General features: G+C 53.5%; 1 protein-coding gene across 2 annotated transcripts in view; it reads left to right on the forward strand.

The window, feature by feature from the left end:
- Positions 1-2,318: 2,318 nt before the first annotated feature.
- The window catches only part of COL2A1 (collagen type II alpha 1 chain), a 31,382-nt gene continuing 9,191 nt past the window's right edge, over positions 2,319-24,509 (forward strand). Inside the window, exons 1-34 of one of the 2 annotated variants that reach the window (XM_033222280.1) lie at positions 2,319-2,558; positions 6,687-6,893; positions 8,372-8,388; positions 8,600-8,632; positions 8,737-8,769; positions 8,877-8,930; positions 9,093-9,194; positions 10,160-10,237; positions 10,867-10,911; positions 11,023-11,076; positions 11,477-11,530; positions 12,306-12,359; positions 12,736-12,789; positions 12,921-12,974; positions 13,281-13,325; positions 13,852-13,905; positions 16,971-17,015; positions 17,498-17,551; positions 19,030-19,128; positions 19,425-19,469; positions 19,562-19,660; positions 19,850-19,903; positions 20,299-20,406; positions 20,778-20,831; positions 20,917-21,015; positions 21,167-21,220; positions 21,659-21,757; positions 22,149-22,202; positions 22,606-22,659; positions 23,016-23,069; positions 23,314-23,367; positions 23,615-23,659; positions 23,806-23,904; positions 24,152-24,259. In XM_033222280.1, coding sequence (XP_033078171.1) covers positions 2,474-2,558; positions 6,687-6,893; positions 8,372-8,388; positions 8,600-8,632; positions 8,737-8,769; positions 8,877-8,930; positions 9,093-9,194; positions 10,160-10,237; positions 10,867-10,911; positions 11,023-11,076; positions 11,477-11,530; positions 12,306-12,359; positions 12,736-12,789; positions 12,921-12,974; positions 13,281-13,325; positions 13,852-13,905; positions 16,971-17,015; positions 17,498-17,551; positions 19,030-19,128; positions 19,425-19,469; positions 19,562-19,660; positions 19,850-19,903; positions 20,299-20,406; positions 20,778-20,831; positions 20,917-21,015; positions 21,167-21,220; positions 21,659-21,757; positions 22,149-22,202; positions 22,606-22,659; positions 23,016-23,069; positions 23,314-23,367; positions 23,615-23,659; positions 23,806-23,904; positions 24,152-24,259 — 2,301 coding nt within the window. In that variant the 5' untranslated portion in view covers positions 2,319-2,473. The remainder of the gene's footprint in view (positions 2,559-6,686; positions 6,894-8,371; positions 8,389-8,599; positions 8,633-8,736; positions 8,770-8,876; positions 8,931-9,092; positions 9,195-10,159; positions 10,238-10,866; positions 10,912-11,022; positions 11,077-11,476; positions 11,531-12,305; positions 12,360-12,735; positions 12,790-12,920; positions 12,975-13,280; positions 13,326-13,851; positions 13,906-16,970; positions 17,016-17,497; positions 17,552-19,029; positions 19,129-19,424; positions 19,470-19,561; positions 19,661-19,849; positions 19,904-20,298; positions 20,407-20,777; positions 20,832-20,916; positions 21,016-21,166; positions 21,221-21,658; positions 21,758-22,148; positions 22,203-22,605; positions 22,660-23,015; positions 23,070-23,313; positions 23,368-23,614; positions 23,660-23,805; positions 23,905-24,151; positions 24,260-24,509) is intronic. The other variant, XM_033222281.1, reaches the window with a different exon arrangement.

Raw genomic sequence — 24,509 nt, forward strand, 5'->3', positions numbered from 1 at the left:
TAGATGGACCATGATTGCTGGAAGGAATCCAAAGCTCTTACACATAGATACAGTCTACTGGCAAAGATGAATCACAGAGCTAGAGGATGAAATTAAGAACAAATTTGCACTTTGCTGCTCACTAAACCAGATCATTCTGAACTGGGCTTCGATTTTTTCCATATACTTCAGTGTTTTCTCCCAAATTCTTTTTTTTCTGTTGAATTTTTATGACAACTTGTATTTGAAGTCAGTCGTATAAATGCCTTTATAGTTGTATCTAAACTATTAGTCCACAGGGGCTTTCCTAACTCCTCCTATGTGTTAGAATTGTGCTAGGCACAGTTCTTGTTCCCAAGCATCTTCCAGGCTCATTGATGAGATAAAGACCAATGGATATAAGGGGAAAAAATTAAAACTACACAAAAACATATGTAGCTTAGGCTATAAATGCCAGGGGGATTCAGAAAGGCAGGGAGACGTTGTGTTCTTGAGATATCAGAGAAGGCTTCTCAGAGGGGCTTTAACCTAGGAGGTCTTGATAAATGAGTGGAATTTGGTCATTCTATCTTCCAGGTAGAGAGTATAGGACCCTCTGAGCCCCAAAGAGGACATGAGGCACTGCTAGCAAGAGAACAGCTTTCTTCTAGCAGAGATTGGGCCTGAGGAAGAGCCCAGAGCTTAAGGCAAGCCCCTGAATGGGAGCATGGAGACTCAAACAAGTAAGGCCCCTGGAAGGTAGGGGAGATGCTGGAAACAGTGGTTGAATTCTTCCCCATCTCCATCCAGACTGGACAAAGCATGGAAGTATTTCCTTCAATAATGAGTTCTTTCCCTTTCCAGCCAGTGCACTTGCAACTCCAGCCTCTACCAGGACAAGTGTCAAAGCTTGATAGGCTAGGGATGGGGTCCCATGACCCCTGGTGGAAACCTAAGGCCCAGAAGTAGCTTCTTCCAAGTGCTCTCAGCTTCTAGGGGGAAAGCTCCAGAGAAACCAAACTGCCCAGGAGGGCAAAAGTTCTGGTTAAGTCAGACCCCAAATTCTGAGTTTCATTTTGCCTAAAGTTCTTTGGGGGACCATATCACTCAAGAGGAAGGTCTGTTTGGGGACGTTTCCTCCCTGGTATGAAAGGAGGCACCGGAGACCAAGAGAAGAGACCAGCTAAGCCCTGGGGAGAAGGCAGTTTGGCTAAGGTGAGAGAGGGCGCTCACCGGGGAAGGTGAGGTGAGGCGGGAAGCGGAGGGCGAGGGGGCCGACTGGGAAATTCTGGCGCTTCTCCCCGGCTCACAGAACTCGCCAGCTGGATCGGCCTCCCCGATGCCTGGCCAGGGCCGCAGCAGTGACCAACCGTCTCTGGCCAAAGCTGCTCTACCCCGGCCGGCAGTGCCCACTCCCCGGGGGACTCCCGGACCCCAGCCAGGAAGAGCAGACACCACGTCTGAGCCTGAAGCTAGACAGTCCCCCGACAGCAGGCAGCTTGCACCGTTTAGTCTCCGCTCCCTCCGTCCTCTGTGGCTCCTTCAGTCCCCTTCCCAGGGCCTGCCCCTGCCCCCCACACCTTCACACAGGTCTCCTTCTGTGCAGTAACACACCAGCTCCTTTCCTGGCTGTCGGCTCAGGCCAACTTCGGCCTGGACTCCAGAGGAGGCTTTCATCGCAGAGCTGGATGGGGGAGGGGTGGAGGGCAGGCGCTGTGAACGTCCAGGTGGGAGTCTGGGGACCAGGTACTGCAGGAAAGGGCTAATAGACAGGTCGGGGCAGCGCTTCAGACCTGGCTCAGCTAGCATGTCTCCAAGATTTAGGACTCTCAGTAACTCTATGGGCTCCTCCCTGTCCCCACTCCCAAACGCCCGACGCGGTGCCCCTTTTCCCTCCGCTGCTCCTTCTCCCTTCGCTGCTCCTTTCTACCACTTTCCCTCCTCCCTCCCATGTCTTTTCCGTCCTTGGTCTAGGGCTCTCGGCCTGCGCCTCTGCAAACACCCCCCTCCCCTCCAACTCCGGCAGAACTCCGAGGGGAGGGGCCGGAGGCCCCCCTTCCCGCCTGTGGTCAGAGGGGGGCAGCGCCGCAGTCCCGGGTTTGGGGGGCAGGGGCCATCTCTGCGCCCCGCCCGATCAGGCCACTCGGCGCCCTAGGGGTGGGGGGCGGGAAGCGGGACTCGCAGAGAGGGGGGTCCGGCTTGGGCAGGTGCGGGCACTGGCAGGGACCAGGCGGGCTCCGAGGGCGGGGGGCTCAGGTTACAGCCCAGCGGGGGGCAGGGGGCGGCCCGCGGTTTGGGCGAGTTCTCCAGCCTCGAAAGGGGCCGGGCGCATATAACGGGCGCCGCGGCGGGGAGAAGACGCAGAGCGCTGCTGGGCTGCCGGGTCTCCCGCTTCCTCCTCCTGCTCCAAGGGCCTCCTGCATGAGGGCGCGGTAGAGACCCGGACCCGTGCCGTGCTCCTGCCGCCTCGCTGCGCTCCGCCCGGGCCCGGCTCAGCCAGGCCCCGCGGTGAGCCATGATTCGCCTCGGGGCTCCCCAGACGCTGGTGCTGCTGACGCTGCTCGTCGCCGCTGTCCTTCGGTGTCAGGGCCAGGATGTCCGTAAGTCGTCCCCTGCCCCTGCCTGCCTGCCTTCTATGCGTCCCTCAGCATCCTTCTCCCCGGCCCGCTCCAGCTCTGGAGCCCGCGGCTCCGGGCTAAAACAGCTCCCAGGGTCGTAGCTCGCTGACTTAGGTACGGGACACGCAGGAGTTCACCGAGCAGAGTTCTGGGAGTCAAGGACTCTGTCCCAGGGTCCTCGGTGCCCATCGCGGTTGCAAGTATTTGCAAGTCCTTACTTTGCGCTAGAATACTGAACTTGCAAAGTGTTGGCTGGGAGAAGTTTGCGCACAGATATAAATGCGCTCTTTTCCACCAGCTTTGATAATTAGGCGCACATGCACGCAGCTCGCCTCTTCGAAGCACTTCGAGTTCTGCAAAAACAGATCTCAACTCATCGAACTTAGGAGAAGTAGGAAAGAGAGAACGCGAGTGAGGGAGCAAGCAAACGCCAAAGGGTTGACTTCACAGCCTGTTCAAGGCTTGGTGGCTGGTGGGCTCAAAGGAGAGTTAGACAAAGGGGACTAACACTCTGACACTGGTGGGCTGAAATCCCAGGCCACAAAGAACGGCTTCGGAGAGGCCCTCTGAGACCTCAGCGCCTCTTTAGGGTACTCTCCCCACCCAGCTGGCCCTGGAGCAAGGTGCAGCCCTCGCGCTCATCTCGACTTCCCTCCGTCCGCCTGCGCCTGTCTTCTGATAAAGGGTACAGAAAATTCCAGTAGGAGAGACCATCTGAAAGACGATAACATTCCAACCAGACCGTGCTTTTCAAATTTCCCCGAAAATAGCGCCCCCCTCCCCGCGGTCTTACCCCATTCCCCACCGCCCCAAGGTACTACAATGAGTTACTTTTCTAAATTCTGGAACTCACCTAGCCAGGCTGCGTGGTGTGTGTGTGTGTGTGTGTGTGTGTGTGTGTGTGTCAGGGAAGGGGGGCAGGCTGGTCGATTGTTACGATTGCTACAACTATTTCAACCGGTATAGTTAGAGATGGCTGTTGTAGTCAGGTCCAAAGGCTGTTCGGACTGCATCTTTCTTTCTACCCCTCCTTTGGTAAAGTCCACTGTCTGGGATTATATTCAGGACAAACGAAGCCTGGAAAGTGTATTAGGTAGAGAGGATTTTTTCTTTTTCCACGTGTTTGGGCACGTTTCCGACGGCTGGGATTCCAGCCCTGTCTTTGTATGTTACAGATTGTAAATCAATCGCAGAGGGAAACTCTTCGGCAGGGGGAATCAAAGTTCTCTGCCTTCGAGGCTCTGTGGGCCCTCTCCTGCCACCAGGCTGTCTCCAGGGATAGCGTGGAAGGCGGCGGGCTCAGGCGGGCTTTCCGTTCATTAGCGCGGCGGGGGCAGGGCTGGTGCCTGCGGCGCAGCTGCGAGCAGCCGGGAGCAGGAGACTCTGGCCGGGTCACCCGGTAGTGCGCTAAGCTGGAGGCGCGCTCCCGGGCGTTTGAGGAATACAGCGTGACTATACGTGGCCTGGACTCAGACTGACTATATTTTTGTACCAAATTTGCAAGCACACAAAGATGTCTTCTTGACTGACCCCTGCCTTAGTTCGCAATGGAATTAGCTGGGTGACTTTAAAATATTTAAAATCACCCAGAATTTAAAATAATTCTCAAATACTCCATCCGGTATTAGGGTCGCTTGTTTAAGTGGTAGAGCTCTCTCACCGCCGCATCTTTCCTGGGAGGTAGTGATTCCACAGCTTCTCGGGCCCACACCTTCCAGTCGCTCCTCCTCCTCCCAGAGGGAGTGTGATTCTGCATCCGAGAGGCTGATTTTGCGCCCTGGAGCATCCCACCTTTGTAACCCCCTCCGCCTGGGGTCAGCGGACACCTAGGTGTGACGTGGGGAAATGCGCAGTCTGCAGGGACGTCAGGAATGTCAGAAACCTAGAGCTCGGCCACACCCCTCCTCCCCATCTTTCCACGAGTTTGAGAAACTTATTGGCGGCGGCGTCTTTGACCCTCATCTGCATTTCAGAGCCCTCGCCTCCGACAGTGCCCCTGGCTCAGGGGAGAGATCTCAATCCTCCTTTGTGAGGCTTGTTTGCGTTGGGAGATTGGCAGCGATGGCTTCCAGATGGGGCTGAAACGCTGCCCGTATTTATTTAAACTGGTTCCTCGCGGAGACCTGTGAATCGGGCTCTGTGTGCGCTCGAGAAAAGCCCCATTCATGAGAGACGAGGTCCGGTGGGTTCTCTCGTACTGCCCGACCCCCTCTCCCACAATGCCCCCCTGTGCCCGCCCGCCGCCACCTCCCGGCTCCAGCCCTGCGCAGAGCGGCGGTGAAGCAAAACAGTTCCCCGAAAGAGGTAGCTTTTTAATTGGCTTGCCACAAAGAATCACTTATACGGCCTTGCGGTAATGAGGGGAACCGGATCAGGCGCGCCGGGATGCTATCGGCAGCCGTTTTGGAGCAGCAATTATGGTGGTGCTGGGCTCCTCCGTCCACACCTAGGGGATCCGGTTACGGCGCTGGCTCCTTCCTGGGGCAGTCATTTAATCCCACTTTTCACTCTGCCAATGTCTGTGAGCGAGCCGTGTCCAGAGCCGCAGCCACAGAGTCACCCAGCGGCTCTTACACCCAGCGCAGCCTAGCCCCGCCCCTGCGCCCGCGCATCCCGGGCCGCCCTTCCCCGGGAAATCTGATCCGCACCGGGAGTGGCCCCTCTCCAAGCATTTCCCCCTCTCTTCGCTGGGTCCTCATGGGTGTGGGTGGGCTCTTCCTTAGTCTGGGCTGGAGCGCATTAACCGACGCCTCCTCTCCCACACCTTCCTCACCGCCTGCATTCTACTGCTCCAGCTATTTTAACGGTGGGTGTGTCCCAGCAACTTCTGTATTTTCCCTGGGATCTCTCACCCTTCTGTGATTATCTTGCCCAAAGGCTGAGCGGATTTCTCCTAGTGGGAAAGTAAAAAGGAACGTTTATCTTTAGATTTTCACTCTCCTTAAAGAGCAGTGGGCAGGCTCGTTTCTCTCTCCACCCTCTGGGTTTGTGGCTCTTTCCTATTATTCATCTCCTGCTGCTGCCATTGCCTTGGGGATTTTGATGAGAAAAACAGCGCTGGGCGCTCCCTAGCACGTGGTGCGGGCTCTACAGTCCTTGGCTGCTAAGGAGCGCTCTTGTCAGCACAGGTTTCATTTGCAGCATGAATTCCAGATGGCAGGGCGCTGGTGGAGGGGACTAGTCCCGGCTATTCTTCCTCTGCATTCTTGGAGGAGGCCAGGCCTGGCCTGGCCAATCTTAGCCCTAGCCAGGTATTCAAGGACCCTTGCTCCCCAAATCGGGGTGCTGTTTTCAGATGGAGGCAGGGCATCTCCAAGCAGGGCTACAGGTGAAGGTCAGCACTGGGGGCGCTTTGGCCCCCTTGCCTCCTAAGTAGTTTATAGCCTGCCCAAGCCCCACGTGTATCGTTTGAATGGGTCTACCCCCACCCCAAATTAGTCCTAATTCTAATATGGTTCAAAGAATGAGACAAGATCCTAAGTCTAATAGCTTATCTTTTCACCCCCCTCTCTTATATAACTATTTTTGGAGCCTGGCTGCTTATAGATTCCAATTTTTGTAGGCAGAATTTTCTACATCCCCTCTGAATGTTAGCTGTCAGTTGTATTTAGCAAATCCCATAATTCTCAGAGGAAGGCAGAAGAAAGAAGACTTCTCTGATCCTGGGCTGGGGTAGGGCAGGTCTCACCATTTTTCTGTCTCCTTTCTTTTTATAGTCCCAGAGTTCCTATTCAGAATATCTCATCTCCTCCCTTCTGCTCACCCTTCAACTCCCCCCACCAACCTCATCACCTGTTCTCCCCCATATTAGGTGGGTAAAGAGAATAGTATAGTATAGTAACCCCCCACCTTCATTGCTGGGTCAAGATTTTCACTGGTGAATAGAGAGCATGGGGCAAGGTGCATAATAAATATTTGTTGAATACATGGAAAACTCAGTGATGTTTTAAGAAAATAATTTTTAAGTTCTATATGTCCAGGTGGCCCCAGCCTACATTCTTCAGCATTTGAATTCTGTCAAGTTGACTGCAACCTCTCTCTTTTTCTCCCTGGCTCCCCAACCCCTCCTTCCCTTGGCTCTCTGCTTCTCCCTTCCCACCCTTGGTGCAGAGGAGGCTGGCAGCTGTGTGCAGGATGGGCAGAGGTATAATGATAAGGATGTGTGGAAGCCGGAGCCCTGCCGGATCTGTGTCTGTGACACTGGAACTGTCCTCTGCGACGACATAATCTGTGAAGACGTGAAAGACTGCCTCAGCCCCGAGATCCCCTTCGGAGAGTGCTGCCCCATCTGCCCAACTGACCTCGCCACTGCCAGTGGTTGTAATTTATTTATTTCCTGTTCAACATAAATAAATTACTTGCAAGCACCGCAAACATGCTCCCATAGATGCTGGTCGTCTCTGCAAAGCAGAGGGGCTAGTTATCCATGGGACCCGGCAGCCGGGGTAGAAATGAAAGGCCACTTCTCACTTGCAGGTTGAAACTGAGTAAGGGAGTTTGAGACGCTAGAGGGGCCCTTCTTTGCCCAGCATCTCCAAAAACATTTGCTTCTAAGACACATGAAGGACAGATGTGATTCTACCAAAAAAAAAAAAAAAAAACCAATCATCTCTGCAAATTACTAGAGCCACTATGGAGATCAAATGCTCTGTCTGGCCAATCCATGAATTAATTCCTCCTCTGCCACTGACATCTTCTCTTCTCCTTAGAAGACTTCCATGTATGTGGTCTTCAGTGTGAAGAAAGCTCTGCCAGCTAGTGGGGAGACAGTAGGGACAGGCTCCCTCATTGAGTTATGGAACATTGGTGGTAGTTTCCTACCTGCTATTACCTCTCTTGGAGTTGACCACTAATTCAGAAGCAAAATAGTAGCAGAGGGAAGGGCTAGGCTTTGGGAGTTCTAGTGGGGACGGGTGGAGACAGAGCCCCATGTGTCTGCACTGTGGTGGGTGGTTATAAACTTCCAGTTAGATCCAGTGCTGATGGATGATATATGTGCTTCCCAGCATTCATACAGATGTCCTATCCTATCTCCTTGCAGAGTGAGTGGGGACACTTGTCTAGATTTTTTGGGTAGTTCTTGCTGTCCCCTTCCTGCTGAAGTAGAGAAGGCTGTGGCAAGGGAAGTGAGAAGTTGCCTTTCCTTAACACTTCAGCAACACTGGCTCCTTAATGTACAGATTCCCAGATCCTTTCTGAGAGGCCTATGTGAGCGAAGTGTTGCTTGCCTTTACTATTTTGCTGCTACTGTAAGGGAGGGGTTATTGACTGGGGATGGCACAGGATCTGATGCTCCGATACTCTTCATAACTCATATGCCTTGCTGTTTTTGTGTTTTTATTTGTGCTTGCTTCAAGGAGACGCAGCTCTAATGTAAGACCTTTCTAAGTGCCTAACTCTTCCTCTGGGAGGGCTTGGGGTTCGGGAAGGGCTTCCTACCCTGTGCGGGGAAGAGAGACTGAATCTGTGCTTTCCTGCTCGTGGCTGATTAGATCTTGAGTTCTTCTTTGCCTTTTTGTGCTGCCCTTGCTCCTTTCTTTTGCATGCTGTCTGCTTTTTGAATAACAAAGTCTGGGTCACCTCCATTCCTCATGGGACCTCAGCAACCCCAGGGCCACAGTGGCCCTAACACCCCAACAGAGGGGCTCAGTGGAGTCACAGGAAGCTGCCACCTTCCTTGGTTGTGTCCTTTTACTTGTTTGATCTAATGAGTGTTTGAGTGACAAGAATTGGTATTTTTCCATCTCAAGATTCTTACTTTCTTCTTCTCTCTTATTTTTTTTTCCGCCTTGCAGGGCAACCAGGACCAAAGGTAAGGGCTTTCTTCTTTTTCTTTTTTTATATTTTTTTGCCTTTATATTTCCTGCTTCAAAAGCAATGCTATGCTAATCCAGTCTGATTTTTTAGACATCAGAAGATATCTGTTTCAGAGGGCGCCTCAACACAGGGGCTGCTGGCAGGCTTTTAGACTAGGGGCTTAGTGGGCTTACTCAGCTTAATCCTGTGAATGTTTCATGTTTCAGGGACAGAAAGGAGAACCTGGAGACATCAAGGATGTAAGTTCAAAGTATTCTTACCTGGTGTCCCAGCTGCTGCTCGAAATGGGTCATTTCCTTGTGCTGTCCTCTAACTAACCATCGTGTGGGGTTCTCTCTCACAGATTGTAGGACCCAAAGGACCTCCTGGGCCTCAGGTAAGAAAGGGGGAAATCCCCTTCTCCGTCCCTTCTTCACTGCATGCGAGTTACTGACCTGCAGGTTCCTGGCCTTGCTGTCGTCTTACTATGTTCTTCACCTTCAGGGACCTGCAGGGGAACAAGGACCCAGAGGCGATCGTGGAGACAAAGGTGAAAAAGTGAGTAAAAAGCAATGCTGTTTGACTCTGGTGGACTCCCAGGTCCCCCAAGGCCCTACCATGTGTTTAAGAGCCTGGTCACCTCTTAAACAGCAGCCCAGGGACAGATGGCTCTTGGAGAAACACTGCTTCCCATTGATGCCTTTTTCTCTTTATGCCAAGGGTGCCCCTGGACCTCGTGGCAGAGATGGAGAACCTGGGACCCCTGGAAATCCCGGCCCCCCTGGTCCTCCTGGCCCCCCTGGTCCCCCTGGTCTTGGTGGAGTAAGTATCCTTACTTCCCATTCCTTCAGGCTGTCCCTCCAGAAATGTGGCTTTTAAATTGCTACTTGCACTTACCTGGCTGGCTCCCAGGGCTGCCAGCAGTGTGTACATAGCCTGTCCATGGGCTTTGCCCTCAGGCCTATAATTTAGTAGAGTCACATGTTAGGCATGAGACTGTGGTGCTAAGGGCTGGCTTTTTTTCACTAACTGGGATTCTATAAAGAAAGTTTTCAGTTACCTGGCTTCCAGGCATCTGTACCATGTGGTTGATGCTGGGGGGTGGGTGTAAGGGTTAGGAGGAAGGATGACTGGGCACTTGTATTTCCCTGGAAGAAGAGTGACCACTGTCCTTGGAAGACATTTATTCTTGGTCCTTGCCAAGTACATTCCAAGCAACTATTCACTCTCATGAAAGAACTCCACTGAGTGAAGGTGTGTGGCTAAAGTGAATTTTGGAATCAAACCAATCAGCAAATTATATGATTGCCTAGTTTTTGCAGGTTTGCTATTTTGACATTTGCTGTATTGTAAATTCTTAAACTTAAATGGGCTCACAGATGCCTACTACATCTCTTGCTGAAATATTCCAAGACTATTGATTTTAGTCTTTTGCTGGGCATTAAAGTCTTAAAGAATAAAGAACACCCTTAGAAGGTTTGGTTATGTTTCTCCATATATGTTAAATAATATCTGTCATATTTTAGAACATAAAAATAATTTTATAAAATGACATGCAAGGAACTGATACTTCTCCAAATAACACTTTCCCTTCCAGATTTTGCCACCTTATAATCCATTCCCAAAAGTACTTTCCAGGCATCAGTGGTAATTCTGATCAATGATCGGTTAGTCTCCAACAATCAGAGTTTATCTCAGTAGAGTTCTTTGTATCCAGATAGAGCTTACCCAGCCAAGTAGGGAAGACCTAGTGCCTTTCAACCTCCTAATGTTGGGTTTCTTTGCAGAACTTTGCTGCCCAGATGGCTGGAGGATTTGATGAAAAGGCTGGTGGCGCCCAGATGGGAGTAATGCAAGGACCAATGGTAAGAAAAGACACTAGTTCTTTGCAGCCAAAATGGCAGGAGGTGGCCCTTAGCAGAGCCAGAGAGTCTGACAACCTCTGCTTCACAGATAATTGCTTAGAGCAGCTCTCCTCCATAGTTATGTAACCTCCCATTCAGCTAGCCCAAAGTATTTGGTTTTTAATGGCAATGGATGCCACTTTTAATGATGCGCTGGAGTGACTAAGAAGAATGAAGATGGAGAGATGCATATAGGCTGATCTGTTAGAAGGCCAGTTGCTATTGCTCTTGGAATGAGAACTGAAGAATGCAGACAGCAGCTACTGTTCTCCAGCATCCACAGACTTCCAGCAGGAAATCTCAGCCCCGCAGCTCTGACTTGGCACATGCTAAATGAAACTCAGCCTTTAGTAAACATGGCTACTGTCCAGGAGAAAGCAAGGCCAGCTTTTCTGTCCAAATGGTGCCTATAAATAAAAATAGAGTGTTGCGTGGGGAGTGGGAAATGAGAGGGAGCAGCCACTCTAGGCCCCTTGCCCACAGAGTAACTTCTTGTCCTTTGTCTGGGCTGTTGGCTAGGAGAAGATGGCACACTGGAGGCCACTGGTGAAGCATGTGCAGTAAACCCCTCATTTTCTGTTCTGATGCAGGGCCCCATGGGACCTCGAGGACCTCCAGGCCCTGCAGGTGCTCCTGTAAGTACCTACAAGTCTTTTCGCCTTCATGGTGTCACAGATTATTCCCAAGCACTATGATGTTTTAGTGGTTTATAGGGGTTCACCCGGTGTCCTCATTTTACTTTTTAGGGACCTCAAGGATTTCAAGGCAATCCTGGTGAACCTGGTGAACCTGGTGTCTCTGTGAGTACCGACACGGCCCTGTCCTCTCTCCCGGGGAGCCTGTAATGATAGACCACTGGGACCACAGCTGCTGTCCCTCCCAGGGTCTGCCCAGCTCTTTCCCACAGTTGGTGGCCCCAAGGAAACTCAGATGTCACTTCCTAGCTGTGGAGGAACTCTGACAGACAGCCCAGTGTGGCAAGGACCACCAGGGACTCTGTCCTACCAGCCCCCTTTCCGGGTCACCCCAGCCTGTGCTGCTGCTGCGTCCCACTATGGTCCCTGCACCTTTGTTCTGACCTTCCCATCTTTCTTCTTCATAGAAGAACTGGCTTCCTAAACTACAATGTCCAAGTTTTGTCCATTGCTCAGGTGTCTTCCCGCTCTAACCATCTCTTAAATTCTCTTCCTTTGTTTGTAGGGTCCCATGGGTCCCCGTGGTCCTCCTGGTCCCCCTGGAAAGCCTGGTGATGATGTGAGTATACATGAGTAGACAAATGAGGAGCTGCCTCCTTTGAAAGGGCCTGGAGAAGGTGTGTGCTGGGGGAGTGACAGGGAGGCACCCAGGGTGGAGATGTCTTGAGGAGCAAGACTGGGCTGTCCCAAACCCTGCTGCCATCTCCTATCTATATGGCCACTGTGACTGTGCTGGCAAGTTCCCTAGGGACTGCTTTGGATCCAAGGGGAAGAGAAATAATTAAAACATCATTAGCCCCAGGAAGGGAAATTGAGAAATGAGAGAAGAGAGAGAAAAAACACAAGGCAGAAAGATGTAGAGAAGAAAAAACAAAGAAAGAAGCGTTCAACAACCCAGCATTATCTTAATTGTAAATGAGTTAGAAAAAGTGCAGCCTGAGTCAGGATGTCTACAAAGGATGCAAACGAAATGAAGAGACAAGAGTTGGCACTCTTCGGCTATTTTTATGAATAACATTAGACAGTAAAAGTCTCTCAAGGTTAGGGAGAGCACGTCCAGTCAGCAGAGCCCAGGAGAGGAGAGAAAAAGCCTCTCAGGGGAAGTCGGAGGCTGGTGAGGACAGAGGAGCTTGCCCATAGGCTATGCATGTGTCCAAAAGAATAAATCGTGAACCATGAAAGGCATCCAAGCATGTGGAGTCTGAAGGAGTTGAGGGAGATGAGTGAGCCAGTGGGCAAAGGCATGGACGGCTGGAAGGAGGGAAGCCCTCTGGGGTGCCCCCACTATGCTACTGCGTCTCTGAGGAAGCTGGGGTATCTCTCTCTCCCTTCAGGGTGAAGCTGGAAAACCTGGAAAAGCTGGTGAAAGAGGTCCGCCTGGTCCTCAGGTAAATGCCACCTTTCCCAGCCTCAGGCGTCTTTCCCAGCGTCTCCCTCCCCGTGGCCTTAAACCCAGTGCATCCAGTTCAATGAGGTGACTTTTGAGATGGAACACCAGTAGCCCCTATATTTATCACGACCATGTTTGTAATCTCCACTCAGGCTCCCATGAGGGAGGCTGGGCAGTTGTTATTTATACCACTGTGCATAAAATGGGGGGTATGGGGAGGGGTGGTCTGGGTTTTACTGAAAGAGCTGTCCAAGTGTGGGGATTGGAGACAATGCCTTGGTGGCCCAAGGGAGCTGGAGGCCCTCCTGCAACACAGGGCAGCTTCCCCCTATTGTTTTACTCTGTGCTCTGAATACCTCCACTTTGGATTGCAGGGTGCTCGCGGTTTCCCAGGAACCCCAGGCCTTCCTGGTGTCAAAGGTCACAGAGTAAGTATCATGGGTGAGGAGGTTGGAAGGAAGAGATGCCTGCGGGGAGAGAAAAGCACTTTGGGGCTCGTGCATTTCTTCCAACTTGAGTTTCCCAGAAGTGTGATTGAACATTTTCTCATATTCCCTAGGGTTATCCAGGCCTGGATGGTGCTAAGGGAGAGGCGGGTGCTCCTGGTGTGAAGGTGAGAGGCCAGAAAGTGTAATGGGATGGGGAGGAGGGAGACATTGAGGAGTCCCTCTTCCTAGCCAGGGAGACACTGTGGAGCTCAGTGGAACTAGCTCCTCAGAACAGCAGTGGCTGGGAACACCAGCCCTACATCCTGATGGGCCAACAGCAGACCTGGAGAGCTCAGGGCATTGTCCTTCACAGGACTGAAGTTTGTGTCAATGCGGGCTGAGGTGACTAGGGCTTTTGGTGTCTTCCCTAGGAGTTTTCTGGGGGCCAAGAATGGGGTCTCAGACACTGACCTTGTGCATCATTTTTGCAGGGTGAGAGTGGTTCCCCGGGTGAGAACGGCTCTCCGGGCCCAATGGTAAGTATGGACACCCTCCAGGAAGGCTTATCAGAGACTCTTCAGACTATCAGATGGCTGCAAAGAGCTCCCTTTGTGCAAAGTTCATATTCAATGCTGTAGATTTCATCTGACTGTGAGCAAAAAGCAAAATGTATTAGATAGATGATTTGTTCAAGATTTCACCAACATTTCCTTAAGATAGCCATGTTAACACACTAAAGATGCTCCCATTTTAAAGAATTCTGTTGAGTCTCAACATTTTGTGAAGCTCATCTACTGCAAGGAGCAAGGTGTGCTTGTAACAAAGGTTCCCAATAGCTAGCAACAGGAACATCTGTGTGTTATGCCTGGGGAGAAAACCGTTGGGTGTGATCTGAGGCATCCTGGCTAGTCAAGGAGCCAGCACCATCAGGAGGTCCTTGGTTTCCTGGGTGTGTGCACCCTCCCTCTCCTCTGGTATCTGCAAAGGGCCCACAGGTAGAAATGGTCACCCTGAGCACCGTGAAGCCAACTCATGCTTAGGCTGTCCTCGTGTGTGTTCCAGGGTCCTCGTGGCCTGCCTGGTGAAAGAGGACGGACTGGCCCTGCTGGTGCTGCGGTGAGTAATTGACAAAGCCAAACACCACCATTCGCCAAGCACTTTAGAGTTTACAGGTTTGTTTCTCTTGACCCTCGAAACAACCCTGTGAAGCATAGGGAGTGTTGTTATCCCTTAAGAATTCACCCCGCGTGTGCCCATCAAAAATTCCCAGGCTGAGTCTGCACAGTTGAAGGAGGAGGGATGGGAATGGGAGAGTGGATGGGTGAAAGCAGGATTCTCTTAACCAATCCAGATTATCAGGTAATCCCTTCAACAGACGCCACCCACTCCCTGGGCAATCCAGTTGGAGTTTACAGACAGACTTAGTTGGCTTTAGTACCACGGTGCTACTCTCTGTTCTTCCTGGTTGCTCAGATGCCCTAGAAAAGTGAGCATCAACTCACAGGGCTCTATGCTGGCTGCTGCTGTGAGTGATATTATGCTTTAGTACCGGGGGCCACCATTCCATAGGCACTTCCTGTGTTTAATACCCTATATGTTTTACCTCGTCTCATCTTCCTCCACATCCTGAGAGGTGGTTCTGTTCTTCTCCCAATTTTACAAATGAAAAAACTGAGACAGAAAAGTGAAATAGCTTAAGATAAATGGTGCCTTGCAGCCTCAGACTCTGGTGGCCTCTAGTTAATGTGGGAAATTAAGGGTGAGGGGATTGGCAGCTGAGGGAGGGTGCAGGGTGCCAGACGGAGGCGTTTAGCTCTGATTCCTTAGCAATAGAGAGTCCTTGTAGGCGCTTGGTCAGGCGAGTGATGCGATGAAAGCCGTGTTTAAGAAAGATTATGCTTTCTGCTGATTTCATACCCCCACCACCCAAGCTCTGAGGCCCCTCCTCACAGGTCCTTGCAGGGCTGGCCAAAATAAATCAGCTTCACTCCGTTGTGCTGCTTTCCAGCTAATGTGTCTTGTTTGGCAGAAGTTTCCCTCAATGACAGATCAGTGAAATAAGCAGCAGCCTCGACCCCCGCCCCCTTTGTCAGCCAGAGCTGCTGAAGTGCCTTGCCCCAGGGTCACTTTGTGTGAGGGGATTAGAGAGCACTGGGGCTGCCAAGAAACACTGCCGTTTCTACAGATTAGCAGGATGCTGGCTTGTGGCCTTTTAGCGAGGCTCAGAGCTGCAGTGGCCCTAGTCTGCATGGGCTAAAGACAACCTCCATCCCTTGTCCTTGTTCCCACCTTCCTGGGCACAGCCGCTCTGTTTCTTGGTTCTCTTTGCTGGTTCCTGTCCCCATGGTAGTTAGGCTGGCAGCGTGTATAGGATTTGGCTTAGAAGATTGACAACATTGCCTTTGAGCCCTTCTTTGCTCCTCCTCCCTCTCCCCTCCCATCAGACTCCTCTCTGGAGTCTGCTCTGTGAGGCCCCTACTCTGTGGTCTCCCAGCGGCCTTCTCAGCCTTGACTTCCAGAAGGGGGCTGTGCAGTGTCCCGGGTGTGCAGGCCCCAGACATGGGGCAGGCTCACGGAGATCCACGTGCTGGTCTAGTGTCAAGGCTGGCCCAGAGACTGGGCTGGGTTGGCGTCTGCCTGCTGTGGTCATGTGCCCTCCCTTGGGCCTGACTGTGTCCTCTCTCCAGACTTGTTGCAGGGAGAGGTGACAGATGCCAGCCTAGTTCTGGCCTCTCAGAGCAGCGTGGCAGCTCCCTTTCGCTCAGGCCCAGCCTGGGCCTCCCTGCTGGCCGACCTCTGAGGAGAGGGTGCTCCAGAGCTTCCCAAGGAACAGTTTCCCGAAGCAGCCAGGCCAGCCCAGAGGGGCTGTGGCCAATCCTGAAGCTTTATGTTCCTGCTGACATTTTTTCTAAGCCTTCTCTTGCTTTCCTCTTAAATGCCAATCTGGAGAGTCTCCGTTAGGAGAAATGGACCCCAGCCAGGAAGAAGAGTTGAGTTGTATTTAAAACACGAGCTCCCCCTAAAGCATCCTTCTCTAGCTTCTAAGGAGAGGCAGAGACTGGCAGGCAGGACTCAGCAGGGAAAGATCCCCCCCGACCTGCTCAGTTAGGCCCTAGGCCCAGCTCCACCCAGCCTGTGGCCCCCAGAGTTTGGGTAAAGAGTTCCCTGGGTCCTAAGGAACCCTGAGAGAGCATTTGAGGGGTGCCACCACAAAGTTGGCAGAAAAACCCTCCCCCTCCAAGTCCAGTCCTAGAGAAGGAGCTGGCAACCTTGCCTTGCTTTATAAGCCAAAGCCTCTTAGGGCTTGAGCTTAGATGTAGTCTTTGAACTGTGGCTGGTGCCCTGCCCCATCAGGGAGCCAGTGGGAGACATCTTGTGAGCATCTTTGTTTTCCATAAGAGCAGGTTGTCTGGGGATGGGCCAGAGGAAGAGGCAACCTGAAGTCAACCAAGAGGAGGCCTTAACCAAGTCTTAACCAGAGAGGTTTACCAAGCCTTGAAAGCACTTCAAGGCAGGAGGCACTGAGTCCACGTGGTTGTCTCGCTGTTTCCTTTCCTTACACTCAGTTCTCAGTCTTTAAATGATCACTTGGCCGTGAAGTTAGGGATGTTTGGGGTCTGAACTGAAGTTGAAGAAAAGAAGAAATGATTTAAGCTTTGTTTAAGATTAGGGGCCAGGTGCAGTGGCTCACGCCTGTAATCCCAGCACCTTGGGAGCCCGAGGCGGGTGGATCACCTGAGGTCAGGAGTTCCAGACCAGCCTGGCCAACATGGCAAAACCCAGTCTCTCCTAAAAATAAAAATAAAAAAATTAGCCAGGTGTGGTGACACATGCCTGTAATCCCAGTTACTCAGGAGGCTGAGGCAGAAGAATTGCTTGAACTTGGGAGGTGGAGGTTGTAGTGAGCCGAGACCGCACCACTGCACTCCAGCCTGGTGTCAGAGCCAGACTTTGTCTCAAAAAAAAAAAAAAAAAAAAAGGATTAGAAGAAGCCCACTACTACCCTCTGGTCACCCACTCACACAGACACCAAAGCTGAAGCCCACACCTCACCATCCTCGTGCTCAGCCCTGGGGCACCCCAGGCACAGTGTCTCTTTCGTTTTCTGTAAGGGTGGGCTAAAAGCAGGGATGGACAAGGCCTGTGGGTACATCTCATGGTCACTTCCTTCTTGCTTACAGGGTGCCCGAGGCAACGATGGTCAGCCAGGCCCCGCAGGGCCTCCAGTAAGTTCATTTTATCCTCAGCAGGTCATTGTTGTTGCTGTGCTCTAAGTCCTATTAAGCAGCCCGGTGAAGCCTGCAGGGTTTATTGGGTGCAACCACAGCAGCACTCAGATGTCTACTGGAAAGGAGGAAGAAAGAGAAGTAGTTTTTAAATATCACTTGAGTGTGTTGATAACAAGCTTTGAAGCATGGGCTCATTTTCCTCAGCCATCCTTTCAGCAGTCTTTTTAGAGGAGGAAAGTCAATAGAGATTCTGCTTCTCACCACAGATGTAGTCAGAAACTTGCTTTGCCTTCTGAAGCCAGGCAAAAGTTCCTGGGGATGCTGGCAATGGGGACAATTTTCATCCAAGGCTTTTTAGCCACAATGGATATGGAGTGAAATCAGTATAGAGGAGGGAAGGAGTGTGAGGGGTGGGGGTGGCTCGCTTTGGAGGTCAGAACTGGCATTCACCTGTCTTCTCATCCGCCTACTCTCTCCAGGGTCCTGTCGGTCCTGCTGGTGGTCCTGGCTTCCCTGGTGCTCCTGGAGCCAAGGTACATGCCCTGTTGTCCAGTCAGGAATTTCTGGGTGCCGAGAAGCTGTCCTTTCCCTGTAACCCTTGCTCATTGCTCCCTCAACAACCACCTGCTCCCTTCTGAGAAGTAGCTCCCCACCACCCCACCCACTGCTCCCTCCATCTAGGCAGGGCAAAAAGCCAGACACTCGTAGCCTCACCTGGAGGGAAAGTAAGACAGAAGATAAAATGTGGGAGATCCAGTTACAACTTTGGAGTGGGGAGAGGTGGACAGAGAAGAAGATGGGGATACACCAGAGGCCTGGCAGGGGCAGAAAGCCAGGAGTGGCAGCAAAGGGAAGCAAACCTAGGGGAGACCCAACAGCTGAGCAAGCTCGGGGCCCTGACGGGCACTGGAGGGAACTGGACAGGGAAGAGGGCACAGGCAGGGAGCCTCTGCTGCCCTCCAGGTTTCTGCTTCATTTGGGGTGCCTGGCTCTTCCAAGCCATGTTAATGGAGTTCTCTGGAGGATTACTAGAGGCCAGTGGGAGGCCAGCCAGTACAGGGCCAGGCCGCTCAGCCCAGGAGGGATTCCAGTGTGAACGTCCCTGGGAATGAATAAGGAGCCTCCATGTGTCACTGGCATCAGGTTGCTTTTCCCCTCCTGGGGGTTTCCATGGCAACCAGACAGTGTCTGAGGTCCCGGGAGCCGGGTAAAGGAGACTCATTGTGAAGAGGGACAGCGGAAGGTGAGGGGGGCTGACCTTTGGAAAATAATAATTACCAAAGTGAAGCAGGAATGTTCTGAGAAGAAACCTGAGGAGGCTCTGCCTTCTCTCCAGGTCGGCAGCCCTCCCCAGGGACTCTGCCATCTAGAGTGGGTTGTAATTTTTAGGAAAAAATGAAAGTAAAAGCACAAGCCATTTTGGGGGCAGGGGGCTTGCCAGAGGCCCCCCCTAAGGGGAATTGGGCTGCATTGAGAGCAAGGAGGGGCAGAGTCCCCATGTGCTTTTGTCTTGGATTTCTGGCTTACTGAGAACAGACTGGGGCCAGGACCCGGGTGTCGCTCTTCACCTGTCAGTCAGATGGGAGTGAGGTGGTCCTCTGAGCCCGGATGTTCAGAGACTTAGAAGTGACCTCAGTTCCTCAATAAAATAGAAAAACAGGGGGTGGGAGGAGAGAGCGGTGTCCATCCATCATCCCAGGGTGCCAAGATGGCAGCCCACGCTTTTCTGATGGTGGACACATTGCTGTGCTGTGGCACGTGGAGGCTTACTGTGTAGAGAGGAGGTGAGCCGTAGAGGAGGCAGGTGTGGGAAGTCATCAAGTCATTAGCTCAGTCAGGCAGGGACAGAAATGGCAGCATGACCTGTGTGTGTGTGCGCATGTTCAGGTACAGGCTTGGGTGCATGTGCATAATCCAGGGCTGTGCTCGCAGCTGGCCCTGAGCTGTTGCCTGCCCACTAGAGGTCTGTGTCCCCTCTCTTCTTCATTTCATCCTTCCTGTCTCTTCCCAGGGTGAAGCCGGCCCCACTGGTGCCCGTGGTCCTGAAGGTGCTCAAGGTCCTCGTGGTGAACCTGGTACTCCTGGGTCCCCTGGGCCTGCTGGTGCCTCTGTAAGTGCAGCTTCTCTTTGGCCTGGGGGGTCTGGGGTCTGTGGCCTTGGAATTCTTGACTCTGTGCTTTACTCTGACGGCCATGGGCTCCAATCACCAAACCTTCATTCTGGCCCCATGCCTGTCCCCATCTCTAGATGTATCCCCTTCTATCCCATCTTCCCCATGAAACGCATGGTGGGAATGTCCCTGAAATGGACAGCACCTATGCCGGGTCCCTGGATCTGGACCCTGGAGGGCTGGAGGTGGTTGGGGTTCATTCTTTGCTGCTTATTTGACAATGTCTCCTTTCTCAGGGTAACCCTGGAACAGATGGAATTCCTGGAGCCAAAGGATCTGCTGTGAGTGTTGCCCCTGGACTTCGCTCCCCCAAGTGAGCCTGGTCCTGCCTCTCCCCTCTCCTGACACCCCTCCCTTCTGCTCATGCTGACAGGGTGCTCCTGGCATTGCTGGTGCTCCTGGCTTCCCTGGGCCACGGGGACCTCCTGGCCCTCAAGGTGCAACTGGTCCTCTGGGCCCGAAAGGTCAGACGGTAAGAGCCCAAAGTGACCCCCAAGTCCCATTGACATCTCTGGAGTCAAACCCCATCACCCCTCTTTCCCACGCTCTCCTGCCCTGGCCTCACAGCGGCCTCCATCCGAGGGCATCGTGAACAGGGGTTCTGGGGTGGGGCAGGCTCCCTGGAGAGAATCTGGTGTGAGGACCTGCCTCTCTTTTCAAGGGTGAACCTGGTATTGCTGGCTTCAAAGGTGAACAAGGCCCCAAGGGAGAACCTGTGAGTATCTGCCCCACGCCCTTGTCTTTTCTACTGCTGTTCTGTGGGTCACAGGCCTCCTCACCTCCTCCCCACTGCCCCACCGGCCCACCGCCTACCTCCTCCGGGGCTCTATCCCCCAGGCTGAGTCCTTTCAGATTATGCCTGGAGGAGACTTAACAGGGCTGAGAAGGCCCAGATACAGCTTCAGCTCCCATCCTTGGCTTGGCCAGTGTGAACAGTTACGCCCTCTTGTTTCCCTCTGCTCTGCCATGGCTGGTCCTTTATGGCCTCTCATCCTCAAGCCCCCCTGCCCTGAAACAGTTGCCAAGGCTATTTCCTCCACACTCTGAGTCGAGGCTTGCTCCAGGGCCAGGTGAAGGCTCACTCTGTTTCTCTTTTTTGGTGGTCCTCAGGGCCCCGCTGGCCCCCAGGGAGCCCCTGGACCCGCTGGTGAAGAAGGCAAGAGAGGTGCCCGTGGAGAGCCTGGTGGTGTTGGGCCCATCGGTCCCCCTGGAGAAAGAGTAAGTGAACGAGGAGGCTCTATCCCACAGGGGCTGTGATCTCGAGAGGGAAGTGGAGTCCTTGTGGTCCGTGTTCTGGTCGTGGCCCATGACTTTTCCGCATGTCATCCTCCTCTTTCTCCATCCACACCATGGGGAGAGGGAGTCTGACCCTGAGTTGTGCCCCCCACTGCCAGGCTGACATGAAACAGTCTGAACTCATTCCCAGGAAGTGGGGACAGGCTCCAGAAGTTAACCTCTGAGAATCCTGCAGACCACAGTTACTGCTCCCCAGAAATTGGGATTGGTGGGTTAGTGGGATGGACCCGCTGGAGCCTGGCTGGGTTAGGGGCCATTCTCATTCACTGCCTCTCCTCCCTGTGTCTCCTTAGGGTGCTCCTGGCAACCGCGGTTTCCCAGGTCAAGATGGTCTGGCAGGTCCCAAGGTGAGTGGGAGAAGAGGGGCTGGGGTCCCTCTTTGCATCGCTGGTCACATGGCATCCCACTGACTCCCTGTGTACCCTTGTGTAGGGAGCTCCTGGAGAGCGAGGGCCCAGTGGTCTTGCTGGTCCCAAGGGAGCCAATGGTGACCCTGGCCGTCCTGGAGAACCTGGACTTCCTGGAGCCCGGGTAAGTAGCAGAGCCGCTGTTGCCCTTGGCTTCAGACTTTGGGCAGACCCTCAGGCCCTTCCTGGCTGGCTCCCTCCAGCCCTGCACTGCCAGGATTGGGAGGTCCTGGGGCCGGCTCCTGACCCCACCCTCTTCTCTCTCCTGAACAAAGGGTCTCACTGGCCGCCCTGGTGATGCTGGTCCTCAAGGCAAAGTTGGCCCTTCTGTAAGTCTATCCTCTGAGGGCTGCTGGAGGGTGAGGGGATCTCCCTGGGGAGGCAAGAGAAAAGAGAGATGGAGTTTGGGTTGGGGAGGCCTGGAGTACTGTGAATTTTGAGAATTGCGGTAGGGGGTAGATGGTAGGCACTGGGGCCAGATGTAGCCTGTGCAGTAGCCGTGAGCTCTGAAAATGCCACTCCATTATGCATTTGGGGCTTATCCTTGGAGGAATGATGACATTGTGTGTGCACTTTCTTGGGCAGCTTTCTAAGCTCAGCGGTGTCTTGCTGTAGATGGGCCCATGAGTGTGGTGTGGTCAATCCTAGATACTGAGCATGTGTGACTGGTGCCAAGTTCTGGGTCTACCATGTAGGCCCTTAGTGGATGGTAGATGGATGGATGTAGTCAGAGTGTCTATGTTATGGAATGGTGTTCTCTCTTTCAGGGAGCCCCTGGTGAAGATGGTCGTCCTGGACCTCCAGGTCCTCAGGGGGCTCGCGGGCAGCCTGGTGTCATGGGTTTCCCTGGCCCCAAAGGTGCCAATGTAAGTAATAATTTGTTCTTCCATTTCCTTCCATGTGGTGCTACCTGCCTCCCTGACCTCTTGGGGAAAGGGCTGGGTCCTGAGTAGAGTTTAGCCAGGGACAGTGATGAGTGGGGCTCCTGTGCCATGGGTGGCAGTGGGGGTCTGCATGTGATTTGGGGAAAATCCACAGCCCCAGAGAGCGTCGGGGCATTGCAGCCATACATTGTTCCATGTGGCAGTGCCCAGCAGGCTGGCTACCATTATGGCCCCTAAACAGAAGGGCTGGTAATTTGCTTTATCTCGGCTGTCCATCAGGATGTGGCCCCAAGCCTCAGTTCCTGCAGCCCGCTCTGCCCCTAACTCCCTACCAAATCATCTGCCCCATGGCCCTGCCCTCTCTTTGCTCTAGGGCGAGCCTGGCAAAGCTGGTGAGAAGGGACTGCCTGGTGCTCCTGGTCTGAGAGTAAGTATCCTTCCCCACTGTCCATGGTTTGGTGTTGGCTGGGCATTTGCAGGGAGGACAGGGGAATGGCATCCCCATGGCATGGTCCTGGGACCCCTTGTATTGAGTGTTGATCCCTGTGGCTGAGCCCCATGTTGGCTGGGCCCTTTGGGTGTCTACACAGGGAGAATTCTGGTTGCCATTGGTCAGCAGGCCAGGGAGCTGGGGAAGGCTTCCATGCTGAAAACAGCTAAGAAAAGATGGGGCCTGGGAAGGAAGGGAGGGAAAGGTGTGGAAATGGGGTTCAGCTGGGGTATCGTGGAGGTCTGGAAACTGTGGGCCAGAAGTACCTTTGCCCAGTCCTAGGGGGACTTCAAGAGGGGAAAAAAAGTGTCATTACATTGTCTTTTTCTCTTCCCTCTAGGGTCTTCCTGGCAAAGATGGTGAGACAGGTGCTGCAGGACCCCCTGGCCCTGCTGTAAGTACTTTCCTAGCCTCCCCAGGTGACCCTGGGGGCAGGGGCTGGGAGGGGTGGGGGTGGGAGACCACAGATCCATCCAATAATGGAGCTGACAGATGTGGATGTGGGCTAAGCTGGTACACCAGACTCACTCTGAGCTGAGGGAAGGTGTCCCAGGAGGCTGTGTGGACCCACGTTGGTGGAGAGGAGTGTGGGTGGCTAATGGGAGTGCAGCGAGGCATGCACGTACTGTCTGAGCAGCGCAGGAAGACGCCTGTCCTGCCCACCCTGCTGACCTCCCCTGGGCCCTACTAGCTGTGGCTCTCAGGGTCTCTGGAACACTGGCTCAGCTCACCTTTTCTCTTCCTCTGCAGGGACCTGCTGGTGAACGAGGCGAGCAGGGTGCTCCTGGGCCATCTGGGTTCCAGGTAGGTGGCTGGACCAGGCTCTCTGTCCAGTTCTTTGCCATATCAAGGGCGTCCTGGGACAGCAGCAGGCACCATCACTGGAGGGCCCACGCCTCTTGCAGGGTGCCAAGCATTGAACTTTCCCTGCACCCCTGGCTCTCATTGCTGTTGCCTCCTTCCTTTGGGTCTACCATATACTGTGCCTCCCTGGGGGCCAGGGCAGCAAACTCACTCCTTTGATAATGCTTGTCACTTTGGCTTCTAGGGACTTCCTGGCCCTCCTGGTCCGCCAGGTGAAGGTGGAAAACCAGGTGACCAGGTGAGTATGGGGCTCTTTGGACCTGCAACCTGTTTAGATGGGAAGGTCGTTTCTGATGCCTGGGAGGCAAGGGCAAGAGGGCATGAGGAGCCCTGTGAGGCCTGGGAATGTCCTGGACCCACATCCCAGCCTCCACAGATGACACAGTCCCCAATGGGAGGAGTGATGTTCAGCCCCGCCGTGGAGGACTGTTCAGGGGTCTGTGACATGAAGACTTCACTCTCACACATCTTTCTTTATTCTCCAGGGTGTTCCCGGTGAAGCTGGAGCCCCTGGCCTCGTGGGTCCCAGGGTGAGTGTCCTGTTGGCCACTGCAGGCGGCCTTCTTGGGCCTGCCCTGGGTTCTAGGCTCCTGCTCCTTTCCCCACCTCCCTACTTCTCCCTGGGCCTTCTCCCCCATTGCTCTTGGTTGATCACTTCTTTGTGTCTCTGCCGCAGGGTGAACGAGGTTTCCCAGGTGAACGTGGCTCTCCCGGTTCCCAGGGCCTCCAAGGTGCCCGTGGCCTCCCTGGCACGCCTGGCACTGATGGTCCCAAAGTAAGTGAGGTTGTGTCCTGTAGGGGTCTTCTCAGCAGCCTGGGAGTCCCACTGAGCAGGGAGAAGGGGAGCAGGCTCAGGAGGAAGGAAGAATAGAAGTGGGGGGCGGAAGATGGAGCTGGAAAGGAGGTATACACGGGAGGAAGGGAAGGAAGAGGGGTTTGGGGCCCTGGTTACCCAGACTCCACGAACAGGAGTTCAAGGGGAGGTGCTGTCCACTACAGACTCCCTCTTACCTCCCTCCCAGGGTGCATCTGGCCCAGCAGGCCCCCCTGGGGCTCAGGGCCCTCCAGGTCTTCAGGGAATGCCTGGCGAGAGGGGAGCAGCTGGTATTGCTGGGCCCAAGGGTGACAGGGTAAGTACTGGGGTTACGGCCTCTCACCAAAGATGTGGCTTTGCCACATTCCTGCCCCTTGTGATCGCTTCCATTCCCTCATGGCACCTGGTGATGAGGGTTTCTGTTAGCCCTTCTTGAGGAGCTTAAAGACTCCTTTCCAAAGCTCCCTGCCTTTTAGTGACATCCTCTCCCCCTGTTCCTTCATCTTGTCCCTGCTGCTCCTGACCCACCCTGAGACCACAGCAAATCCCTCTTGGGCAGGGACTGG

The sequence above is a fragment of the Trachypithecus francoisi genome, unplaced genomic scaffold, assembly GCF_009764315.1.
Source record: "Trachypithecus francoisi isolate TF-2019V2 unplaced genomic scaffold, Tfra_2.0 Lachesis_group11, whole genome shotgun sequence".
Taxonomy (NCBI): Eukaryota; Metazoa; Chordata; class Mammalia; order Primates; family Cercopithecidae; genus Trachypithecus; species Trachypithecus francoisi.